The following is a 22,525-nucleotide window of genomic DNA, read 5'->3' as shown; positions in this document are numbered from 1 at the left end:
CTAGCTTGCATAATGGAGTAAGGGTGCAGCACATGAAATACGAACTCCACAAATAGCAGTGAAGTCCTTTAAAACAGAGAAAAGTCACTGAGCGAAATAAATGAAAGGCATGGATGTCAACCGAGCTTGGTATGATTCCCAGACTTGCACACAAGGAACAGGAATAAGGGACAAAAAAAAAAAAATTGAGCTGAGAGCAGAGAAAAGATAAAATGCAAAAGTAACGAATGTATGCATATAAAGGCCATAAACAGTTTCTGACACCTGCTGACACATTAGTGACCTTCCATGAACACTAGTGGGTGGTGCCAGCAATAGCATGCACAGGGAACGCCACTAAGTATCATGTCTTTCAGACACGTAGGCCCCTGTGAATTGCAACAAAACGCACAAGCAGGTTAAACCATTTCTTTTATTTATGTACAAGCCGGATCCCGCAGCAAATGCCCTCACACAGCTGCAGACCCTCAAACTCTGTCCTAATGGCCCAGTCGAAATGCTTCGCTGAGTAAGCGCAGCTCTCCAGGGTGTATTTACAAGCTGTGAACAGCAGATCTTGAATACAAAATTGCAGAGTCCAGAAATCATCGCAGTGTCCGCTTTAACCACACAATCGGGAGAAACAAGTTGCACCAGCCAGGTGAGACAGGGTCAGACGCCGGAATAAAGTGAGAAAAAGTAAACGTAGAGAAGAAACACAGGGTACAAGAGAAGCGGCCTCTTGTTCTGCAGCTCCTGTACGCACAGCAGCGAACCGGCACTGTAGGTCGCCCACACAACACCAAGCAACTGTAATTTTAAAGAAAAAAGAAAACCGTGTTGGCAGCACCAACTTTTCACACAACAATACAACGGCACAGAAGCTGTAATGCCAAAGCATAACCACACAAACAGGCAAACTTCACTGAAGTAGCAGTGATAGCTTACCTTAAATGAAGCAACAAATGGCAACATTAATCTTTAAAATTGTAGTAATGCTTATAGGGAGTACTGTAATTTCCAGTATATAGCAGATGGACTGTACAATATATATATTTTTTGAATACTGACCAATATAGCACAATATGCCCAAAGTGATTCTATCCTGAAGTTTAGTGATATTTGCACTGTGCTTCTGATTCCACTGTGAGGCTGACTGGGTGCGTGTTTACTGGCACTAATAGTTGCTATCTCAATGTCGAAGAACACTAACCTACTGACAAGTGTGCAGTGGATGGCAGAATACTGGAAAATGAACACCCATCAAGTTATAGCCAATGGCTGCTCACAGTCTTTACTGAGAGCAGCTGTCTTGTTCACCCTCTCCCTCCAAAAGAGCTCAAAAAGTAAAAAGGGGGCTAACAAAAGTCCCAGCAGACCACTGGCTACTCACCTTGAATGTCAATTCCACATAGTGGAATGGTCGGACAAGTGGGAGCACAGTTGCGGTGACCACAAGCGGTAGCACCGAGTAGCCAATCACTCCGAGGCATTGGGAGTAACTCACCTAAAAAAAAACAACACTTCTAATAAGCTTTACTTAACTGCGAAATAACGCTGTGATTACCAACTTCCATTAGCTCGAGGAGTATTTCCATGCATAAAGAAACATCTCAAAGCCTGAAAATCAGAACTATATCTTGCATACAAGCACATTTCGACAAGACAACCTTGCCTTCATGTGATTGTGAACAAAAAAGTGCAAGCTGTAGGCATGAGGTACGCGTATAAAAAGAGTGAAAATGAAAGGCAATTACGAACTTTCCCTCACTGTTTATTAGTATAGCCACAAGACGACCGACTCGCCAATCTGTGTATGCTATTCTGGGTGCCAAGAACACAAGGCAATTGGCACACAATTAGCTCATCATTTTCCAGGAGGTGACATATGCAAAGAAAGGATTCATTTACAACAAACAACAAAGCTAACACTGAATCCTTTTATTCTATGTGCTAATCTCAGCTAGAAAAAGTGGGGGGTCTTGTAGCACAGGTGCACAAAATTACACTCTTGTTTTTCAACACAGACATAGATGGTCTCTTGGTTCAGACTAAGGAGCATGTTATGGATATGCCCCCTCTTTTTATGGAGTGATAAACACCACAAGAAAAAGTACACAAGGTGTATCTTACCTCTCCACCCAAAACTCTGGCCAGCAGAAAAATGACTAGTGATCCAAAGATCCACATGGTGATGATCCATGAGACCACCTGCACACACAACACCATGGAGTTTGGGGTAGGGAAGCACAGCTGGCTTGTAATGAGCCATGGCATGTAGGCTGGATAACACTACAAAGGGGACCCCAAGAATCTTGGCACCATGCTCCGCTAGCAGCACAACACTTGTGTGTACAGGGTATATTTTACCACTTCCACACATTTCCTTTTGCATAAAACGAACTCACTTTCAAGAGCTGCATCTGCATCACAGAACCACTGGACGTCAGCGACCGATAACAAGGCATTACAGACTAAAAGTCATCAACATGTAGGGCTAGTTAATCTCAACGATAAGCCGGAAGCCAAGGCAACACAATCAGAAGACCTTTACAGAAATGTGCAAACACCAACTTGAGGCCGCAGCTAATGACAGCAATCCACTACGACAGCCTTACAAATGCCAGGCTGCGTGGTTTGCTGGAGGGACAATGCCAAAATGGCCATTCTTGTGTGGTCCCAGCATACTGCTCTTCAATGGGTTTTTATGTCATTCAGGTGTAAACTGCTAACTGCAGTTTGCAGGATTCATGTTTCTTCGTGAAGTTCCAGATGGAGCTTCAGTAGTTCTCTACGTGTCAGAAGATGACACTACAAACCCACACAATGAGGCACAGCACAGCAAAAACGGAAAGCCGGGTGGGTTGGTTGATGTTCACCATTAGGTTGTTTTAGAATAGTGGGACCCGATCGATGAGAGGAAAAGCGGGGCACCAGTACGCATGTGCCTAATAATGCCCCTCGTGTTATTGTCCCCTGCATGAGCACTGGTGCTTTGCTATTCCCTTATCCCCAAAACCAACAGGGTCTCCCTATTCCAAAGACAACATCTACACTGCTCTTGCAACTACTGTATGTAACAGGAAACAGTAATTAAAAATTTACATACTCTATAACAACAGCAACAACCACTCAAGTAACAACACAAGCCCACAAAACCATGAAGATATCGATATCTCCAGAGGTAGTCAGCCAGCCGTCACTTGCACTCTCAGGTAAAGAAACTGATCACCTCTAGAGATTCTAACATCATCATGGTTTTATGGACAGGTGCTGTTACTTGAGTGGCTTTGCCGATGCTGCAGAATGCATATAATTTTCATTAGCGTTGTGAAAACACTAGTGAAAACGAAACCAGCAGTGAAAACCAGTAATGAAAACAGTGCACAACCCATTTTCCCTACTGTTGTGTCTAGTTAAGTTAGTGGCTTAAAACATAATCGTGACATAGTATTTAATAAGGCCTGGCCAAGTTCCTTTGAGTACCACTGGATGGCAGCACTAAGCTGCCCAATGCAGGGATTCTGCGCATAATCCCAGGGGTGCTCATGCCTCTTTCAGTGACAAGATAGCTCAGCCATAGAGTTTCTTACTATTGCCTAGAGGGAAAGCTGGCGGTGCTGCACTTCAGCCACCATGGATGCTCAAAGCATCATGGGCCGGTGAGCTACTTAGTGCGGGACAGTCGTAGTTTTTTGGGAACATGGAGTGGCATTACCGAGACGTTTCATTCCGAAAAAGCTGTTCGTGTGTGCGCAGATGACTTTCGCGCGAACACAGTGTGCAAAAGCCATAGTAGCGAAACCGCAACAGCACACGACGCCAATAAACGGTTTCTTTTTTCAAAATGCCATTAAAAAACCTCTTAAAGTATCTAAGCAACAACATTTTTTTGAAAACATATCTACTTTTAATAGTGTGCCTGTTAATTACGAAATATTAGTTTTTGTAGTGTTCATTACTTGGCCAATAGGAAAGCTAGCCATCTCTTATTTTGGGCAAACTTTGCACTTAGATGCTTTTCTGCTCGTTTGTTGCAATCATTAGACAAGATATTAAATGTTAAGACATTTTTAGTTATCGAACAGCTTTATTTTTCTATTATATTTTGGCCAAAAGTTGTAGTTCTGCAGTAGGTAGCTCACCGCCCCATGATGCTTTGAGCGCCCATGGTGGCTGAAGTGGTCTCGAGGGGTATCCACGCAAACTCCCATAGACGGGGCGCCAGCTTTCCCTCTAGGTAGTAGTAAGAAACTCTATGAGCTCAGCGATCTCTTGAACGTCCCGGAAGAGCTGCAACCGGTGCTGGTTGGTGGCAGGGACTCACCGAGAACTGGCCGTAGATGGAGACGAGTGAGAACAGGATGACAACCAGCAAGGGGCCCCAGAAGTCGGGGCTGTCCCTGACCAGCTGCCTCTTGTAGCCCAGGAAGGGGAACGGCAGCAGCACACAGCACACCTTGTAGTAGATGTCCCTCAGGTCAATGTCCAGCTCCTCTCTGCCAGGGTGAGAGAAAAAAAAACAGACCAACAGAATATAAAGTTTGGTTTATTGGGGTTTAACGTCATAAAGCGACTGAGGCTATGAGAGACGCCGTAGTGAAGGGCTCCGAAAGTTTCGACCACCCGGGGTTCTTTAACGGGCACTGACATCGCACAGTACACGAGCCTCTAGAATTTCGCCTCCATCGAAATTCAGCCGCCGCAGCCGGGATCGAACCCGTGTCTTTCAGGTCAGCAGCCGAGCGCCGTAACCACTGAGCCACCCCGGCGGGGCAGAATATAAAGATTTAAAGACCGCAACAAAGTGGAATGGGTTCAGAGCTTAGCCTCTCGATTCATCTTTAACAAATATCGTCGCATTCACTCCTTGATCAAAACTATGTCATGTTGCAAAACCAAGTTCGACACGCTCAAATTTCTGTTCCTTATTATCAATCAATAGGTCAGATTCTTCTGAAATTCTCCCTAAAGAAGCCCCTAGACATCGCCACAGCATGTATATTCAGTCTCTAGTAATTTGCAACAATGCATTTAACTACACTTTCTTCCCCAAAACGATAAAAGAATGGTACATAGTGCCAGATTCTTGAGTCGTCTTCTCTTCGTGCATTTTTAGTTAATGCAGACCCTCCTATTTATTCTGGCAGCCCAGTGTGCTAGCCTATTTGCTTTCTGTTTGTATGTACCATTGCCTTCCTGTACACATGCTCTCAACTGTGCATGATTATGTAACTGTTTTGTTAGTTTCGAACCCTACAATGCAGTGCTGCATGCAAGGCAGTCGTATGATCCTGGAGAGATGCACTCACAGGAGAGGGGCGTTGTCATCGTCGTCTGCGTCGTCTACTTCGAGCAGCCAACCAAAGCCCTTCTGGTGCAGAAACGAAGAGCCAGGTATGGAAGATGCGAAGGAGGTGTTACCTTTGCCACCATGCTGGGAGGACCATGGGTGGTCCATCGTGCCAGTGAGGTGGCTGTAGTCTGTCAAAACATGATACCAACATGAAATGAATGCCTCCCTTGTGTTAATGACTGCAATATAGCGGAAAAGTGCAGCAGCATAGGAAGATCAGTTCACTGAGATGAACCAATTTATAAGCCTTTCAGTGCTGCAATACGTATCAGAAGAGTCAGTATACAAAGTTAAACGAAATCATTAACCCAATCTTTTTATCAATGAAACATGTGAACTTCATGAGTAGTTCATGGGTCATTCATGCCCTAGAGCTGCAAAAGTTCTAGAGAATGTTCTACTTCTACTTCTAGAGAATGTTCAAACACAAATGATGCTGTGATGTGCACCAACGTCATAGAGTCAATCGTGGGCACATAAGTGCAAAGCAGACCTAAGTTTGCGTTCTTGAAAGCACATCCTAACATGTTTTACATTCGCCACCTAATCCAACTAGCTGCAAAATGTTAGGGCTGGGCACATATCATTGCCTGCATTTTATCCACTGGCTCCAACTGTTATGACTCCCAGATGTCCAGGTCTGATAAACGTACTGACTTGTGTTGCGTGAGAGAAGCAGTGTACATTGAATAATGGCCACCCAACCAAACCTTGATGCTCTAGTGTCATGATAAAATACCGACAATAGGGGCCATTGGTAAGTATGTTAAATCAGACAGCGCAGTTATGACCAGTAATCGACGATTCTAATTTACAAACCTCACATAAAAAAGGACGAAATTGAGACGGTGGGCAAGTTACAAATTCGAAACGCGAACAGCAATTTCGACCATGCTGAACGCCTTTCGATAACTGTGGTTTCGCATCACAGGATACACACTTTAGATAGGTACCCTAGCTTTTCATGGTCATCAACAAGATTTTCGAAAGTTTCTGTCAACCGCTATGAAGAACGGTTATGCGAATGTGTTTAGCATTTTCATGGTTTGTGTTGGCTACAAATATGCGGGAACGCCTCTTGACGACTGCCGTACCAGGACTCGTGGCTGACGTCGACATGAAGACGAACTCGTCGAGCGGCCTGCTCGACGACGTCGGCGACGGCAGCGTCGGCGCGGCCGCTGTTTTCGCAGTCGCGGCGGCGGCAGCCTGGACGACGGGCGAGTCAGCATCGAAACCGTTCGCCTCCTCAGTGTCCATCGAAATCTTCACGTAGCTGCCCGAGCCCGTAGAGCTCGAGTCCGAACTCTGTCCGTTGTCGCTGTTGCTGCCGTGAACGGGAATATCCATCATGCTTTCCGTTAGTTAAATTAAGCACCGAGAAAGCAACCGCTTCTCTAGGACGCGCTGTCAATGCCACTGCGAAAGCGCCTCACACAGATTCACCGCGAGCCAAGCTCATTCATGATGCGCCAAAGCGCATTGCTATGCCACGCGGGCGGTTTTCTTCCCGACCAAACTTGTAAGGACCCTCTCTACCGGGCCGCCATTACCAGCATTTGCTCTGAAGTGCCGACGTCGTCACCGCAGGGCGAAGAACAGATGGACACGAGGAATTCGCGCAACAGTCAACGAAACGTTCATGCGCTACACGGTTACACCTTCACCACTTTCGTGCTCACGACAAGCAACATATCAACAAAAAAAGTAGCATCTCGTTGCCAACCGCACTCATCGCATTTCGGCTAAAGTTTGTGCGTTCTAATCAAGCGTATTATCTTGTTTCACCCGTGTTTTTCAATAAACTAATGATTAGTAAAACGCACTTACAAAGTAGAATAAGTTGGGCTTGATGTCTTCGACACCTTTGGTTTACAAGCGGCTTTTCAGGATTTGTAAGATGACGTCACATGAGACATCAAGAAAAAAGTGCGGGAAATGGGTCGAGCGATTTAGCGCGCTTTCCTGACAGCAATTGACAACTTCGCCACTTCGCCGTAACATGTGTGCGAGGAACTTGATCCAGTGCATTTAAAACAGTCGAAACATTTTAAACAGCCGCAGGAGAGCGTACAGAAGCTCGCAGCCAAGCGATGGGAATTCAAGGTTTGCTGCCGTTCGTTCAGAAGGCGACGAGGCCGGCGAACATAAAGGAATTCAGTGGGAAAACAGCCGCCGTGGACACTTACTGCTGGCTTCACAAAGGTGCCTTTTCGTGTGCCGAGCGACTCGTAAAGGGTGAAAAGACTGATGCGTGAGTTCTGTGTTTTGTTGCCCTTCTTTTAATCTAGTCAGTGCAGTCCAGTGCTTGATTTATAGACGCTGCTAAATAAACCAACTCGGAGCTAGGTTTCTTCAACCGTAGCTTTTCGTTGTTGTTGTACGAACCTAAACTTATGGTGGGGAAACGGCTTACTAACATTTTCATGCATATATGCTTGTCTGGGCAGTTTGGGTTGATCTCGAAGAAACTGAGTTGCTGGTTGCCGTAAGCGTTCGTTCTCTGTTTTTGTGCGTTGCACTTGTATATCTGCAGGTATGTGACCTACTGTATGAAGATGGCAGACTTGCTGATCATGTCAGGCGTGCGGCCGATTTTGGTGTTCGACGGGCGGCACTTGCCATCCAAGAAGGTCACGGAGAAAAAGCGTAGGGAGTGAGTACCTTCGTTCTTCCATTAACTACCTTTGTTGACATGACCCCGTCTCACAGCTCAGCATGTCGATGATGGCACGATCGAGCGTTCGAGTTTCATATTTGAGCTAAACACAAATCTCGCTACTTCTCCTTGTATTTCCAGACAACGGGAAATCAACAGACAGAAGGCCAAGCAGTTCCTCATTGAAGGGAAGATTCAAGAAGCGCGCGAATGTTATCAGAGGGCTGTTGACGTCACATCTGCCATGGCCCACGAAGTCATCAAGGTGGGATTACACTGTCAACCAGTATAATTCTGTGCGATAGAACCTTCACAATACATGTAGTACACCATTTTGATATCTGACACCGTTTCCCCTCAGGAATGCAGAAGGAGAGGCATTGACTACATAGTGGCACCTTACGAAGCTGATGCACAGCTCGCTTACCTGGCCCAATGCAAGCTGGCTGATGTGGTCATCACTGAGGACTCTGATCTTATCCTCTTTGGATGTGACAAGGCAAGCAGCTGTGTGGAACCTACTCATGCAGTGTTGTAGCTGGCATGACTGTGGAGATATTCAACCAATTTTGATAAATTACGGCATTTGAACACGATAGTTGGTTTCTGTCCTCTGCTGAAATAGCACGTATCCAAGCTGGTGGGCTTTTGCAGGTTGGCCACTTCGTCTTCTTTTCTGAGTGTGTTTTTCTCTTGGAGGAAGATGATGATGATTATTTCAAAAAAAAAAAACTGCACTTGTGACTTATGTTACTTGGTATGCTATATTACACAAAAATGCAAAAAATGGAAGATATGCAAAAACGGATAATTAAGATGTTGTATGGCAGCAAGGTTGTTTTGTTTCCAGTGGATATTTTTTTTCTTGTATTCCGTATTTGAATTTTGGAACCAAAGATATTGAAATTAAAGTAAATGAAATGAAATTGATGGGTAGTTTAAATTTCTGATTGAACAAGCAAAGTGGGGTTCAGTCTTTTGTTAAAAATTTGAAAATTGGAAGGTGTCAGTGTGTAGTGAATAGTTATTAGCAACTTTCGTGCTGTACCTGCAATTAGTGCAGTTTCATGTCAGCCCATGCCCCATTCTATCCTCCAGGTGCTGTTCAAGATGGACAGAGCAGGCTTTGGCAGCCTGTACGAGAAGTCTGAACTCGGCAAATGTTTTGGGCTGCTAGCGGACCGCTTCACGCTCGACAAGTTTCGGCAGATGTGCATCCTGTCTGGCTGCGACTACCTCCCTTCCCTGTCTGGCATCGGATTAAAGAAAGCCAACAAGTTTTTCTCGCTTATCACTAATCCGGACCTCCGAGCTGTAAGTGCCACGCTGAGCATGCGGTTAATGCATTTGAGTTTCATGCTCAAAACCAAAACTTAGCTGAGTAGACAAGAGAAACGGACTTGACCCTAGCTTCAATTGAAATTTCACTGTGCTGCAGCTGCTCATATACCTGCTTGCTCACCTCTGGATGTTTCCATCCAGTGTGCTGAAGAGAAATTGCAGTTATTTTCTGGTTTATTGCAGTTCTCATTAGAGTGAAGTGTGGCAAGTAAGAGCTTATTTACTGCAACACATTACAAGCTGAGCTGGCTGATGGGAATCTCCAGCACTGGGGTGTAATTTGCTGATGTTAGTTTACTGTAGAATTTATTGCACTTTGAACATCGGGCATCATGCATTATGGTCCTTGTGTAAATTAAAACTGCTCACTCTTTGAAAATTTAATTTTATATGCTGAACCTTGAGTTACCTGCTGTCTAGGTGTTTCAGAGAAGCCTGCCACTAATTTTTAGAAGCAATTTTTGAAGCAAAGAGACGCTTTTTTGGTAAAGTCATACAAGTGTTTGTGGACGTCATACTAATACTCATCATACTACTAATCGTGTCATCATCATACTAATACGTATAATGATCATACGTCACTGTATGATCGTAGGTCATTATACAAATAAAGTGATTAGCTAAATTTTTAGATATTCACCTGATTGCAATTAAAGAGTTGTATAGCCGGCCATTAGTAATGGCCGTATAAGTTTTTAGAATTTCAAAAACACTATTACCCTCACCGCTCTGGCTCAACAAATTTTGGCCATTAAGTGCGCAATTCGAAAACTATGTGCCTGCAGAGAGCACAGAGCGATGTCTATCAAATAGCAGGTGCTGACCGCTCCTCGCCACCTCGCTGTGCTAGTGTGGGTGGGGCAGAGAATGTGACTTCACACGTTCAACACGGAGTGACACTATTTGATGGATGTTGCTGTGTTCTCCCCGTAAGCGCGGTTTTCAAATTGTGCCACTAATGGCCCAAATTCGTTCAGCCACAGCTGTAAGGGATGTCACGTTTTAGGAATTCTAAACTGATATCGCTATTACTAACGATCAGCTTCAAATCTCAACTTGCAGTCAGGTGCCTATCTGTAATAGTTAAAGAATTAACTATTGAATTTAGTTAATCACTATATTAGTTATGATTTGCCAGTTTTAGGATGTCCATCAACACTATGCCACAAAAACCTTCTCTTCACTTCAAGAAACCTATTTTTAAAAATTAGTGGCGGGCTTTCCTGAAACACCTGATATAATTTGCTGGCAAAGGTTGTTGGAAACACATTCATGGTTTATGTGCAACTAATAAAAAAGATGCTTTATAATTTCTGTTAATACTTGCGCTAGTCCGTAAGTTATACTTGAGCCCAAGCTACTATTTGCCGTATTCACTTTATCTCGTACCATGATAAGGGGGCTCTTTTTTTGCCTATTTGTTGACTTCTTAAAGAGAAGAATGCTGGGTCTTACCTTCAGAAGCTTCCATTCTGGTCTGAAGTGATTGTGCCTGTTTCCAGTTTTTTTGCAGTGCAGAAAGAATTTAATTGGTTGTGTTTGTGGGTGTGCATAACGCTTTGTAATCAGTGGTAGGATCCTAAGACTGCACAAGATTCTTGAATCTTCTGTGGCATTTTTTACTAAGTAGTTAGTATATGTCAGTATCTTTTTGTGACAACTGAACTCTGAGACTCACATTTCCTAAATTAGCCAAAGTTGTTGTTTGTAGTTTTCATAGCTTGTCACACCAGCATCAGTTCACATTCGAGTTTATGGTTGCATGCTTATGCTTTTTCTTGAGGGGGTAAGGGGGGTTGCATGATATGTGGGATTTCTAATATTGTGACCATTATTACTGTGGTGAGTTTTCAGGGTTTTAAGGCTGACATTTGTCATAAATGATGCCTTTCTTGCTTGCTTAAATAACCATTACTCTCATTATAACTTCAGTGTCCTGAAATGCAAACCTATTGAGCATGATTTGATCAAAGCTGCGCGAGAAGGGTGCAACTGATGTCCTAGTCATTGCTGTAAAGTTTTATACTTTCTAGCACAGTTTGATTGACACATTGTGTTATTTAGGCCTGCCAGCTATGTTGTCTCAAATGTTCCCTCATTGAGGACCATATGTTCTTCCCTGGGACTAGACATTGCCAAAGCTGCCGTCATATCTCAAGATGCCGACTCTTTCTGTGGACAACCAGTACGTCGAAGAATTCCTGAAGGCAGAGAACACATTCCGCTATCAACTCGTCTTCTGCCCCGACCGGAATGAACTCGTGCCCCTGAATCCCTATGACCCAAGCATTGACCCCTCAGAAATGACCTATGCTGGACAGTATCCTTTTCCTGAAAACACTTTTGAGGTGCATTCATACCGTGTGAAGTGACTTTCAACCAATGCTTCCGTAGTCGCCATGTATGTTCGAAGTATCTGATAACTGCATGAGTAAGGTACTATGCAAGCGCTAGACTTTATAGCATTACTTGGAAGGCATTAAAGGAGCATAAACAGCAAACTTTTGCTTTCGTGTTTGCTTTGAAATGATGTGCTGACATTATAGTGTACTTCAATCACCCCATGGTGTTCGTCAATGACCACTAAAGAATTTGTAATTGAATTTCTTCACGTCGTTTCAGATTTGGGTTTCATCAACTGAACGATAACTGTGACATGTAAGAAGCCCTTAGGTCACATGAGGCGTGAAAAAAACTGCAATATAATTGCTGATACTTAGTTTTAATTCACTACAATGCTAAAACCAGCATTGTAGTCAATTAAGCTGTAGTTTCAAGAGCTGGAACGACAACAAACGCCGTATCAATGGTTATGGTTATCAATGGTTTTCACCCCTCATGTAAAGCCCTCACCCAAGGGCCCTTGAGGTATCTGCAATAAAACAAAAAAAAAGATATTGTTTCTTTTTGATGCTTTATTTGACCTAAACACTTATTGCATGTCACAGCCATCGTTTGGTTCATGTAGCTGAAGCTGCATGAGGGAAGAAATTCATGTCTAAATTATTTAGCGGTTATAGGCAAATATTATGTGATGATCCATGTATTCAAATGTCTGATGCATCATTGCAGTGAAGAAAACATGAAGCTAAAATGAGGTGAATAGGTAATCCTTTAAATACTGCATGCCATATGTTTGTATGTTATGCTGGATTACTTGTTTCTGCAGCTTTGAACTTTGAATGTTCACAAAGCTTGTTAATCATTGCTGTGTAAATGTCTTTTTAAAAGCCCTATCCTGGACTACATTCAGGTCAGTGGTGCAAAAGATTGACATTATATTTTGATTGCTACAATAGAGTCCTTGACCTATTTTGTAAATCCAAGACAGCTTCCAAGGGAGCTGGCCTTTGACATTGCAGTTGGGAATGTTGATGTAAACACTGGACAGAAGGTCGACAGCTTTGTTCCAAAAGATAGAAAGGTAAACAAGTAAACAACTTTCTGTTTGATTTCACTAACATGTATTTCATGCAACCCCTTGGGGCATGTTCTTTATTCTAAAATAATGCAGAACCTGTCACTCAGTAACTTGCTATTTTCTGATCAACATGGTTTACAGCGTGAACTATTTTGTGAATATCAATTTTTTTGTGTGTTGCTAGTATTCACACCAGCTTATGCTTTTTTTTTCCATAAGATTTATGCTATTGTTATTGTCTTTTCAAAGGTTTTTGATTAAGTTCTGCATTAGCAACTCCAAGCAATGCTACCCCATTTGTTAGCTTTGGTGTATCCCTGGTGTACCCCCCTTGTGGTATACCCCAGGCATTTGTCCTTAGTTTTTATTACTTTTTCTATTTGCATCAGTTACTTTCCTAACTCCATGTCATATCATGTTCATATCCAGGCAGATTCCTGTGTAATCTGAATTCCGAGATTAACACCTTCAGTGACAAACTTATACTTTAAGATGACAAATTTTCTTTGTTTTGCAAAAAGCGATTATAGCAAATCAGTGATAACATGGTTCGGGTAATTACACTTGGTATCTGTGGCCTGTTGAACTCACTTGACTATACCATCAATGAATCTTGCGTTGAATACCTTGGTGTTATAATCACACCTGGCCTCACTTGGAGTAGACAAAGCATTAGCAACAAAGCAAGTAATAGACTAGGACTCCTCAGCAAATCATTGTAGACGTGTAGCTGCTTTGAAAATTAAGTTTATTGCAATAAACCATCAGTAAGACCACAACTGAAATGTGTGTCTACTATCTGGAACCCTTACCAGAAATGCCTAACATTCCCTTGAAGCAATAGAAAATTGAGGTATCAAGTTTATGCTGTTTGACACAAGACGCGGGTTCGATCCCGGCCGCGGCGGCCGAATTTCGATGGAGGCGAAATGCTAGAGGCCCGTGTACTGTGCGATGTCAGTGCACGCTAAAGAACCCCAGGTGGTCGAAATTTCCGGAGCCCTCCACTACGGCGTCCCTCATAGCCTGAGTCGTTTTGGGACATTAAACCCCACTAAACCAAACCAAACCTAACCACAAGTTTTCTCTACTTTTAACTGCTAGATTACAGAATGACAGGCCAGGTCGCATGGGGCTAGCTAATGACATTGACTCAAACTATTATTAATCTTTTCAGCAAGTTGAACTTTGTTATATTTTTTGACCCCTTATGTAGTTTCTTTGGTTTTTGTGAGCGTTATTATGACTAGATAAGTGAATAGAAGGTACAGATAGAATTACCTGAAGGTATCCATGTCTGTCTGTTTTTTAAGATACTGAGAGCAAGAAATCCCTTAGGAGATGCGCAAGACCAGAAAGAAAAGGTAAACATTGATGAATGCGTGAAAGACTCCGCTCCAAAGAGGCTGGGTGCATTTGAAGTTGCTGAGCGGAGGCCATTGCAAACTCCGAAGACCCCAAAGACTCCAGTCAGGTTTCCTCAGCGTTCTCAAAAACCACTGACCTCACTGGAAAACATTGGTGAGTTGGGCAAGACCAGCATGGGGAGAAACTTGTCGTTCTTGCACGGCTTGGAATAATTAAGGGAAGGGCTTACTATTGGTGCGTATTTTTGCGAGGGTTTTTCTCTGAATTTGGTCAAGCTTCGAGCGCAGCGCACCTTACATAGAGTGCTTCGAGCTGGCTTGTTGCATTTGCTATATTGCTTTGAGAGCAGTAAAGCATGTGAAGAAGCAGTGATACCAGAAAGGAAAAAAAAGAGTCTGGATGAGATTCAGTGATGTTGCAGTTTGGCTTAGTTAGTTGGCCAATTTGCTAATGAGCAGCTTACTAGAAACACAGGAACATGAAAGACAGGTAAAGACGGGCACTGTTGTCATCTGTGTGTCTTTAGCTTTCCCATATTTATGCTTTGCAGAAAGTGGTGCCCTGAACATAGAAATTCAGCTGCACAAGTACCTTATCTTTGAGATTCTGTCTCGGTACTTGTTCAAGATCAGGCTGTTTAACTCGTCTATTCTTTTTTAACACGTTATTTACACCTGAACGCAGCTTATCACTCAGAGATGGTACAAAAACATGCGAGAAGTGCCGTAACCAGGTGCGATCCCCACAAGAGTTTGCCTTGTTCAGTGCAGCACTATGACGACTGCTCCTAATACTTATTACAGTCTGCAACTTTCCCCTGCTAGGGCAACTTTTTATTTTTGGGCAGCTGGGAAAAATTTTCAGAATGCGCACATTTACTGCCAGTGCGCAATTGGGTGTACTACATCGTGAGGCAACACAACGAAGGGAAGTAGTTGCAATGTGTTCATTCAGGTTGTGGGGTTACTGGCACGGTTCGGGCCCTGCACTCAGGGCCAACGCCACTCCGCTAGCTCGACCACACCTGTGGCCGCGAAGAACAACACCTCCGAGGAATAAGCCCGCAGGCAAGAGCTTTAATTGGGATCTCCCAATAGTTTTCCTCGGTCGCGCGCAGACAGCCGCGGCAGGCAACAGGCACAGGACACAGGCACAGGAGACAGGCACAGAGCAGTTCAGGTCACCTGGGCCGCCGCTGGTCTCGCGTCCGCTCTCTCTCAAGGCTCGCTGTCAAATCTCGCTCCGCGTCTCCGTGTCCCGCCTCCCGTGCGCGCGGCCCGCGCGGCCGCCGGAACCGAGGGGCGCGGGAGAGGAGGAGCGCCCGCACACGAGATGAAGGGGGTCTCTCCCTCCCCCCTCTCCTCCATCGTTGTCGCTTCGGAGTAAATGGAGGGTAGGAGGAGGGAAGGCCAGCGGCGGGCCCCGAGTGAGAGAAGGGAGGCGCTGGGCGAGGGTTAAGCGGTTTCCCACAAGGTATATGCAACTGTTATCACTGGTTGCCTTGCTTGCGTCAAATGGCCAAACTCAAATGTCACACATGTGCCAAGACATCATCTATAGCGAGGAAAAAGAAGTTGAAGGGCACCTTTATGTAAATATCAGTTTAGTGAGTTTTTAGACATAATTTTTTAGCGACACAAACATGTTTGTCAGTTGCTCTGTTTTCTACGTATGTATGCATGAGTTCTGAGATGATCTATTTTGCAGTGGCGTCTGCTTACATCAAACCATTGCAACATATCTTCATATTCTAGCGTTTGAAAAACAGCATTTTAAAACAGCAGTAAAATAAGACAGCCTGAAACCTTGCTTCTATGTTCTTCAGTATGCCTGTCTGTTTTATCTTTTGTGTACCCTTACAAGCTGTAGTAGCTTTGCGACGTGCATCTGTATTGAATTTCTGAATGCAATGGCGTAAGAGATGATATGACGATATGTCAAAGCACCATACATGTGACGTAAACTGTTTAGAATACCTGTTTGAAAAGCATTGTGCTTTCTTTGGTGCCACCTCGTTTTTCAGTTCTCAAACCTTTTTTTTTATGCTTTTTGAGAAAAGTGTCTTTAGCATTAATTGATGTGTTTTCACTCCGCAGATTTTCAGTATGACAAACAGGAAAGCCCACTGCCATCACTTGAAGGAAACTCGCTAAATAGTGAGTCACCTGCTGATAGCAAAATATCAGATTCCTCTCCCAAGAGCCCAGATGAAACGGGGAACATTTTCAAGGTGACGCCAAAGCCACGCGTTGTCCGCAGCAGGTAAGTGCAGACTGCTTGCCCATTTCACTCGCTTTCCTGCTATGGTCGATCCCGGATGTATTGCACCTGGATACTATACAAATTGTTTATGTCAAACAGTCAGAACATTCTCTTGAAAATCTCATGCCAAGATATAGCACCATTTTTTGCTGTTATTGAACTGTTCGGGGACATTCGATGTAATAAACAGAACACTGCGCCCGTGCAAGTGGCATTTCTCCGAATGACATTCTCGCAGTAATTTTTTACTCGCGGAGCTGTGTCAGCTGGACATCCTCGGGCACCTGCTGGCAGCACTCAAATCACACGGTGACATCTCAGCGACTGCGTCGATTTTTCTAATTTCAGTCACAGCATGCGAAACGGACGATGACCTGGATATGGGGTGTGCTTGAGGGTAGCTTTCAGTCTCTTGTACAGTCGATCCCGGATATATAGAACCCGGATATATCGAATTATTGCCTATATCGAACAGATGTAGAATCCCCTTGGGAATCTCATGCAAAAGTATAGCAAATTTGTTTACGTTTATCGAACTCCTGTGCACCCTATATTTGATATATCGAACTCCGTGCCATGCCGAGCCCCCGCAAGTGCGCTTCTCCCAGTATGTGCCACCCTGGAAGTGGGCTTTTTCCACTAGCGCGCGCTCCTGCAAATGGGCTTCTCCTAATAAGAGTTCACGTGGCGCTGGCCTTGGACAGCTGCGCTCTTAGTCACGTGATGGGAACTTTGTGGGGGGTGTGAAAGGAAATGGGAATGGCCATAAGGAGCTGGGAAGAGGGAAACCGTGCTGGCCGCAGGCCCGCAGACGCCTAATTTCTGATGCTCACATCGTGGCTGACATCATCGATACCGAGGAAGCGGACACGAGCAGTGACGAAGATTGTGCGAAGAGGCCCAGCCGCCATGCACTGCGGCTGAACTTGCATCCGCATTCAGCGTCATTCGTCGCTGTTGTGGCGCAATGGAGGGCACTGGACTTTCTCATTTGGATACTATCAACAAGCTTGAGGGCAGCTTAATGAACTGCATGGTGCAGAGGAAGAGGCAAGCAAAGCTCACTGACTTTTTTCTTGCGAAATAAAGCGCGCTGATCGTGGAGTTGTGCTTTCGTTTTTGTGGACTTAAGAGGAGTAAATCGGGAAGTTCCCACTTGCTACGATCCCGGGAAATTGTCCGAGATTTGCGCAATTTTAAAATAAGCGTCTAATAGGCATATTTTATATTTCGAATTATTGATATATCGAACTTTTTCGCGATCCCCTTCGAGTTCGATATATCCGGGATCGACTGTACTTGTTTTCCACGTGACACCGTTGTCATGCAGAAAAGTCATCGTTCAGTACAACATTGAATGGTATACCATTCTACACAGCTTATCGTGTGGTGAAACCAATATGTGCTAACCTTAGTGGCAGCTCTTGCATGGAATTCTTCGCTTGCGTTGCTGCCGTAGGTGTTACGGAAACTGACTCTACCTTGATTTTATTGAGATATAATTCTATTCATATCATGCGGGTAGCAAGATTATACCTCATATGATAGGCGGTGGCTAGTTCTAAAACAAACACCGTCCGCTGCAGCTTCTCTGCGAATTAGTCTAGTCCTAGCGACATCTAGGACTAGACAGTTGTTACAGTTACTGATAAGCTTACCTTGCCATGTTTTATATTGGGGAATTACTGATATATCAAACTATTTTGCAATCCCCTTAGAGTTCGACATATCCGTGATTGACTGTAGTAGTTTTGTGACCTTGGTGGTTTTTGTATGCTTCTCACTGTAAGGTGCGCCCGTTGACTTTTTTTTTTTTTTCTGACGGAGACTGCTTCTATAGCCTTGACCTAGGGCATCGGGCCATGACATAGCTGCCTGCAGTGCATCCTACATAGGAATATTTTATTCTGCATGGGGATTGCTGTTTTTCTTGTGTTCTGTTGGTGTCATCTTTTTGTGTGTATTCAGCATGAACGGTTCTCTGTGTAATGCTCGTAGCACGTGATTATTTGTTGACAAAAAGTAGTATTTTGTCTGGTGAAGGTTGCAGTAGACTATTACGTGTGCCTACTTTCTAAGGCTTGGCCTGACCTAATTAACCCAGTCTGCTGGGTTAGGTGACGAAAGGCATTTGGTCTTGTAAGCATTGGTCTTGTAAGCACATTTCCCCACCCCCCCTGCCAGCTTAAGCATGGAGAGAGTACAGAAATCTGTACTCTGTCTGTTCAGCAGATGCTGCAGTGTAAAAGCCGCTTTTATTGTGGCAATCAAGGACCATTTTTAGGATATTTACTTCTGCTGTGAACATAATAGGACTTATGTGGGTGCAAATCTCAACAACCTTCAGTGCTAAGACAGAACTGTAATTTTATTCAGCTAAATTCCTCTCATACTGTATAAAGTGACGATAGCACAGCTCTGAAACGAGTACTAGAAACATCAAGAAAATTGCTGTCAGATGTCGTGTGTGCCAAGAAGAAAGAGTTAAGTTAAGAGGAATGGCTTATTAATGCTTGTTTCAAAAACTAAAAAAAGGCCGCCACGTAGGCTCAGTGGTCATGGTGCTTGACTGCTGACCCGAAAGACGTGGGTTTGATTCTGGCCTTGGCGGTTGAATTTCGGTGGAGGCGAAATGATAGAGGCCCGTGTACTGTGTGACGTCAGTGCACATTAAAGAACCACAGGTGGTCGAAATTTTCGGGGCTCTTCACTACGGCGTCCCTCGTAGCCTGCCTGAGTCGCCTTGGGACGTTAAACCTCCATAAACCAACCAAACCAAAAACTAAAAGAAAAGAGAAAACGACACAGACTCAAAAGTCACACATGCAAGAAAACAAAATCTTAAATAAGAGTAAGTGAAGACTGCTCAGTGATTATTTCTTTCAGTTTTCAGCCAGAACTTTTTGGAGTAACATGTATTTTGAAGATGGTGTTAATGGGAACAAGGACACAAAAAGGCGCGTCAAAATTACTGCAATGGTGCCGCTTAAAACTGAGTTTTATTGTTTGCACATGCCTGCATTTTGTGATACAACCAAGCCATATCACAAATGCGCTGCTACAAAATTTCAAAAAAGAAAATGCTTCACTAACTATCAAAACAGGATGATCCTAGAGTTGCTGCTGCTGTGTCCTTATTTTCATTTGTAGAGCCTTCAAAGTATGTGACTGTTAACCAACTGGTCCATACTGAAATATTACTTGTCAGAGGCTGTGAGCTTGCATTGTTGCTTTGAAGCGACCACGACCAGTCTCAAACTGGGCAGCAAAGAAATCTGTGCTTCCTGACCTGAGCCTTGCCGGGCCTTCTAGTCAGGTCGGGGCCCATACAGTGCTCTAGCTTGAAATGTTAGTAAATAAGCTTCGCAGGTTTCACGTTTATTGAGGGCCCATATGGTGCTCTAGCTTGAAATGTTAGAAAATAAGCTTCGCAGGTTTCACGTTTAGTAAGGGCAGTCTTTATTTTCTTTTTCTTTTTAACTCTTCAAGGTTTTTCTCGACGCCAGCCGGCCCCGCTTCACCAGAGAGAAAACTGACAGATTGGCAGATCCAGCTGTCAGAACCAGTTCGTGACAGTGGCCAGACAAGGCAGGACAACATGCCACGAAGCAGCGCCTCTCTGGGCAAATTTCAGTGGAATTCAAGATTCGCACCACAGGACGTTCCGACGACACCGGTCTCGAAGCATGTGTCAACACCTTTCAAGCGACTGAGGCTGAGCATGTCTGCGCTGAAAAAGGAGAAGAGAAATTCCTGTGTTCTTGGCAATGATGTAGAAGATGAAGAAAGAGTTTTCTTGGCAGAAGAGGATGGCAGCGCTGCAACTAACCTGTTCAGCAAGACACAGGACTCGGGCTTTACCGAAGGCGATTTAAGCAGCTTATCTACACAAGACGCCAGTTCACTTTTAACTTCAACAGATGAACTGCAGCTAACAAAAGGCACTAAGTCATTGCTTGAGGTATTAGATGAGAAAAACAGTGTAACTCCAACTACAGTGCCCAGTGTTCCTCGTGCTGTGTTCAAAAACCCTTTTGCAAAGGTGTCAAGAAGCCCTCCTGCAGCTGCCAGTGACCTTGTAATTCCAGAATCTGATGAGGAAGATCCACTACCATCATCTTTCCGAGGACCATCAAAGAAAAACGGATCCGAGCTTCCCATGGAAAGATTGCAGGATGATCCCAGTGCTGAGAGTAAGGCAGATTTTCTTGAAGAAAACGCAGAGTCGCCAATTCCGAAACTCAGATGCGATTCCCTCAGAATGGTACAGAACTGTTCAGAAGATTTGGATTACCCAAACTCTTTAGATGAGTCACCATGGCCCGTGACAGAGAAGACAGAACGGTGCCCTAGTGTGACGGGAGTGGTTGAAGAGAGTGATGACGATGAGCTAACAGTTACAAGTGCTTTCATTGTAAAAAGACCCACTGAGACGCCCAAGTACACGATTGTGAAACCGCGGATTCCATCTAAACCCACCAAGAAAGGTAGGTCATCACCTTGTCTGTGATTTCATTTGCTTAAAAAGAAACTGAAGTTCTAAATAGGTCATTAACGGGACACTAGGGACCACTGGGTTCAATTTTTGTGCCTAGTAAAGAATTATCTGCTATGTTGATGTTTGTCTGTCACCAAGAAGTGCATTTATCGCCGAGAAATTGGATTGAAAAATTTCCCATGCGATTCAAACTTGCATTGCACCGTAAACAAAAGGCCCTGTGCTCACCGTTTGCAAGCTAATGGTGGTGTAGCCTAGATTAAGGGATCCTTGCAAGAAACGCTGCCTCAGTGCACTGCTGTTTGCTTTTGAAAATTAGTGGTAGTGGTGGCACTTGTAGTATTTCATTTCTTGGGCTCTTCTAGCTGATAAAAGCAGTGTAACACTGCAACCCATTGATATAATCCAACTTCAAAGTGTCCTTAGGGTCCCATTAATGCTTGTAGCTTACTGAGTGGTGGCATTGTACTTGATTCACTATTTTCATTGTCCAGCCTTGGTTATGGGCCACAGGGTTATGACCATAAATCTGTACAATTAGAGAGCATGTTTGGTGGATTTTGGGCAGAATGAAACTCTGGGAAGAACAGCATGCATCTGCGAAATTTCACTACAAACTGGGAAAAACGTCTGTAGAGGCATTTCATTCGCTTGGCAAAAGGTAGGGTTGATTGCGTCAGCTTATACTGGGTTGATAGCAGTTTAAGCGTTTTGAAGAAAATGCACCGTCGGTCACTGATCAAGCAAAGCGGGACGACCTTCCACGTTGGCAAACCATGCCAATATAGTTCTAGCCATTGTTCGTGCTGACTATAAGTCTAATGAAATGAGTCGGTATGGAATTTTGAGAAACATTCTATTTGTGAAAGATAAAATGTGTTGGTCTGGTGCTAAGTTGGTGCCTTGTCTGCTGAGTGATGGCTTGAAAGAACCTTAGTAGGAGGAGCCAAAGAATTGTGGCAGCTACATATACATGGCCTTTACCCTGATGCTTAGCTTTTTGCTTTAGACTAATTTTAAGGCGAAAGCCTTTAATGGATCATACTCACGGCCACGACTCTGTCCGTCCGTCCATCCGTTACATAAAACGTTTGTAATTTGTGGTGTTTACAACAGATGGTGCCATCTATCCGAGCATGCGAACCACTATGCTACGCAGACTTCCTGCCAACGCATGAGCAGTTCTCCTTGTCCAGCGTAAGGACGCTGGAGAGCGTTGCGGGAAAGGCTCGCACCTCATCGCATTTTAGATTACCAAAGTGCCTTCTAGAAACTTTTTCAGATTACTTATCACTATGGGTGGGAATAGTCATTTTGGTGATAAGCATCTGCTGTGGCAAAGATGGCTTTGTTTATGGTGCTTATTAAGATCCGCTTATGCAATACTGAAGAGCTTAAGGTGGTGGTTCTTGTTTGGTTTGACCTCTTAATTTGAGAATTTCGGTTTTTCTTGCAGAGCTACCAAAGCAGCGACGCCTTGGCTTGTCAAAGTCTGTAACGAAGAGAGATGCCAAACAGCAAAGCTTGCTAGAAAGCTTTGCAAAGTTCCAGTACAAGAAATAGTGCTACCTGTATAGTGTAAAGTTTGTAATAATGGAATATTGACTTTGGAGACACCCATAAAAGAAGTTTTTACGCTTC

The 22,525-nt window shown here is 44.0% G+C and overlaps 2 protein-coding genes across 4 annotated transcripts; one reads left to right on the top strand and one right to left on the bottom strand.

The window, feature by feature from the left end:
- Positions 1-394: 394 nt before the first annotated feature.
- Positions 395-7,231, bottom strand: LOC149330881 (protein YIPF4-like). 3 transcript variants are annotated; one of them, XM_089561594.1, is made up of 8 exons: positions 7,166-7,231; positions 6,430-6,662; positions 5,292-5,463; positions 4,307-4,478; positions 4,125-4,215; positions 2,113-2,190; positions 1,373-1,486; positions 395-789 (listed from the first exon to the last, which is right to left on the bottom strand). In XM_089561594.1, the coding sequence occupies exons 2-8, from the start codon at positions 6,593-6,595 to the stop codon at positions 602-604; spliced, it is 981 nt and encodes a 326-aa protein (XP_089417720.1). In that variant the 5' UTR covers positions 6,596-6,662; positions 7,166-7,231; the 3' UTR covers positions 395-601. The 3 variants fall into 3 exon arrangements, with proteins under 3 accessions (XP_089417720.1, XP_089417719.1, XP_089417721.1); XM_089561593.1 differs by lacking the exon at positions 7,166-7,231 and having other exon boundaries at positions 6,430-7,075; XM_089561595.1 differs by lacking the exons at positions 4,125-4,215; positions 7,166-7,231 and having other exon boundaries at positions 6,430-7,070.
- Positions 6,428-22,525, top strand: tos (Exonuclease tos). The gene is made up of 11 exons (XM_089561592.1): positions 6,428-7,589; positions 7,872-7,991; positions 8,136-8,259; positions 8,356-8,493; positions 9,093-9,308; positions 11,465-11,655; positions 12,663-12,759; positions 14,070-14,277; positions 16,221-16,386; positions 19,876-20,873; positions 22,341-22,525. Exons 1-11 carry the CDS (start codon positions 7,429-7,431, stop codon positions 22,445-22,447), a joined length of 2,526 nt encoding a protein of 841 aa, XP_089417718.1. The 5' UTR covers positions 6,428-7,428; the 3' UTR covers positions 22,448-22,525.

Source organism: Amblyomma mixtum, chromosome 9, assembly GCF_055824585.1.
Source record: "Amblyomma mixtum isolate Tamu chromosome 9, ASM5582458v1, whole genome shotgun sequence".
Classification (NCBI taxonomy): Eukaryota; Metazoa; Arthropoda; class Arachnida; order Ixodida; family Ixodidae; genus Amblyomma; species Amblyomma mixtum.
The sequence above is the reverse complement of the archived record's forward strand: the minus strand, read 5'-3'. Positions and strand labels throughout refer to the sequence as shown.

Bases quoted from the DNA above. Each gene is read 5' to 3' on its own strand.
- LOC149330881 (XM_089561593.1), bottom strand. From the start codon at position 6,688: ATGATGGATATTCCCGTTCACGGCAGCAACAGCGACAACGGACAGAGT. The intron at 4,479-5,291 runs GTGAGTGCATCT...TCACCCTGGCAG, and splicing joins GATGACAACGCCCCTCTCCT to AGAGGAGCTGGACATTGACC. The intron at 2,191-4,124 runs GTGAGCTACCTA...TTGTGTGTGCAG, and splicing joins GCTCAAAGCATCATGGGGCG to GTGGTCTCATGGATCATCAC.
- tos (XM_089561592.1), top strand. From the start codon at position 7,429: ATGGGAATTCAAGGTTTGCTGCCGTTCGTTCAGAAGGCGACGAGGCCG. The intron at 8,260-8,355 runs GTGGGATTACAC...GTTTCCCCTCAG, and splicing joins TGGCCCACGAAGTCATCAAG to GAATGCAGAAGGAGAGGCAT. The intron at 9,309-11,464 runs GTAAGTGCCACG...CCCTGGGACTAG, and splicing joins CTAATCCGGACCTCCGAGCT to ACATTGCCAAAGCTGCCGTC.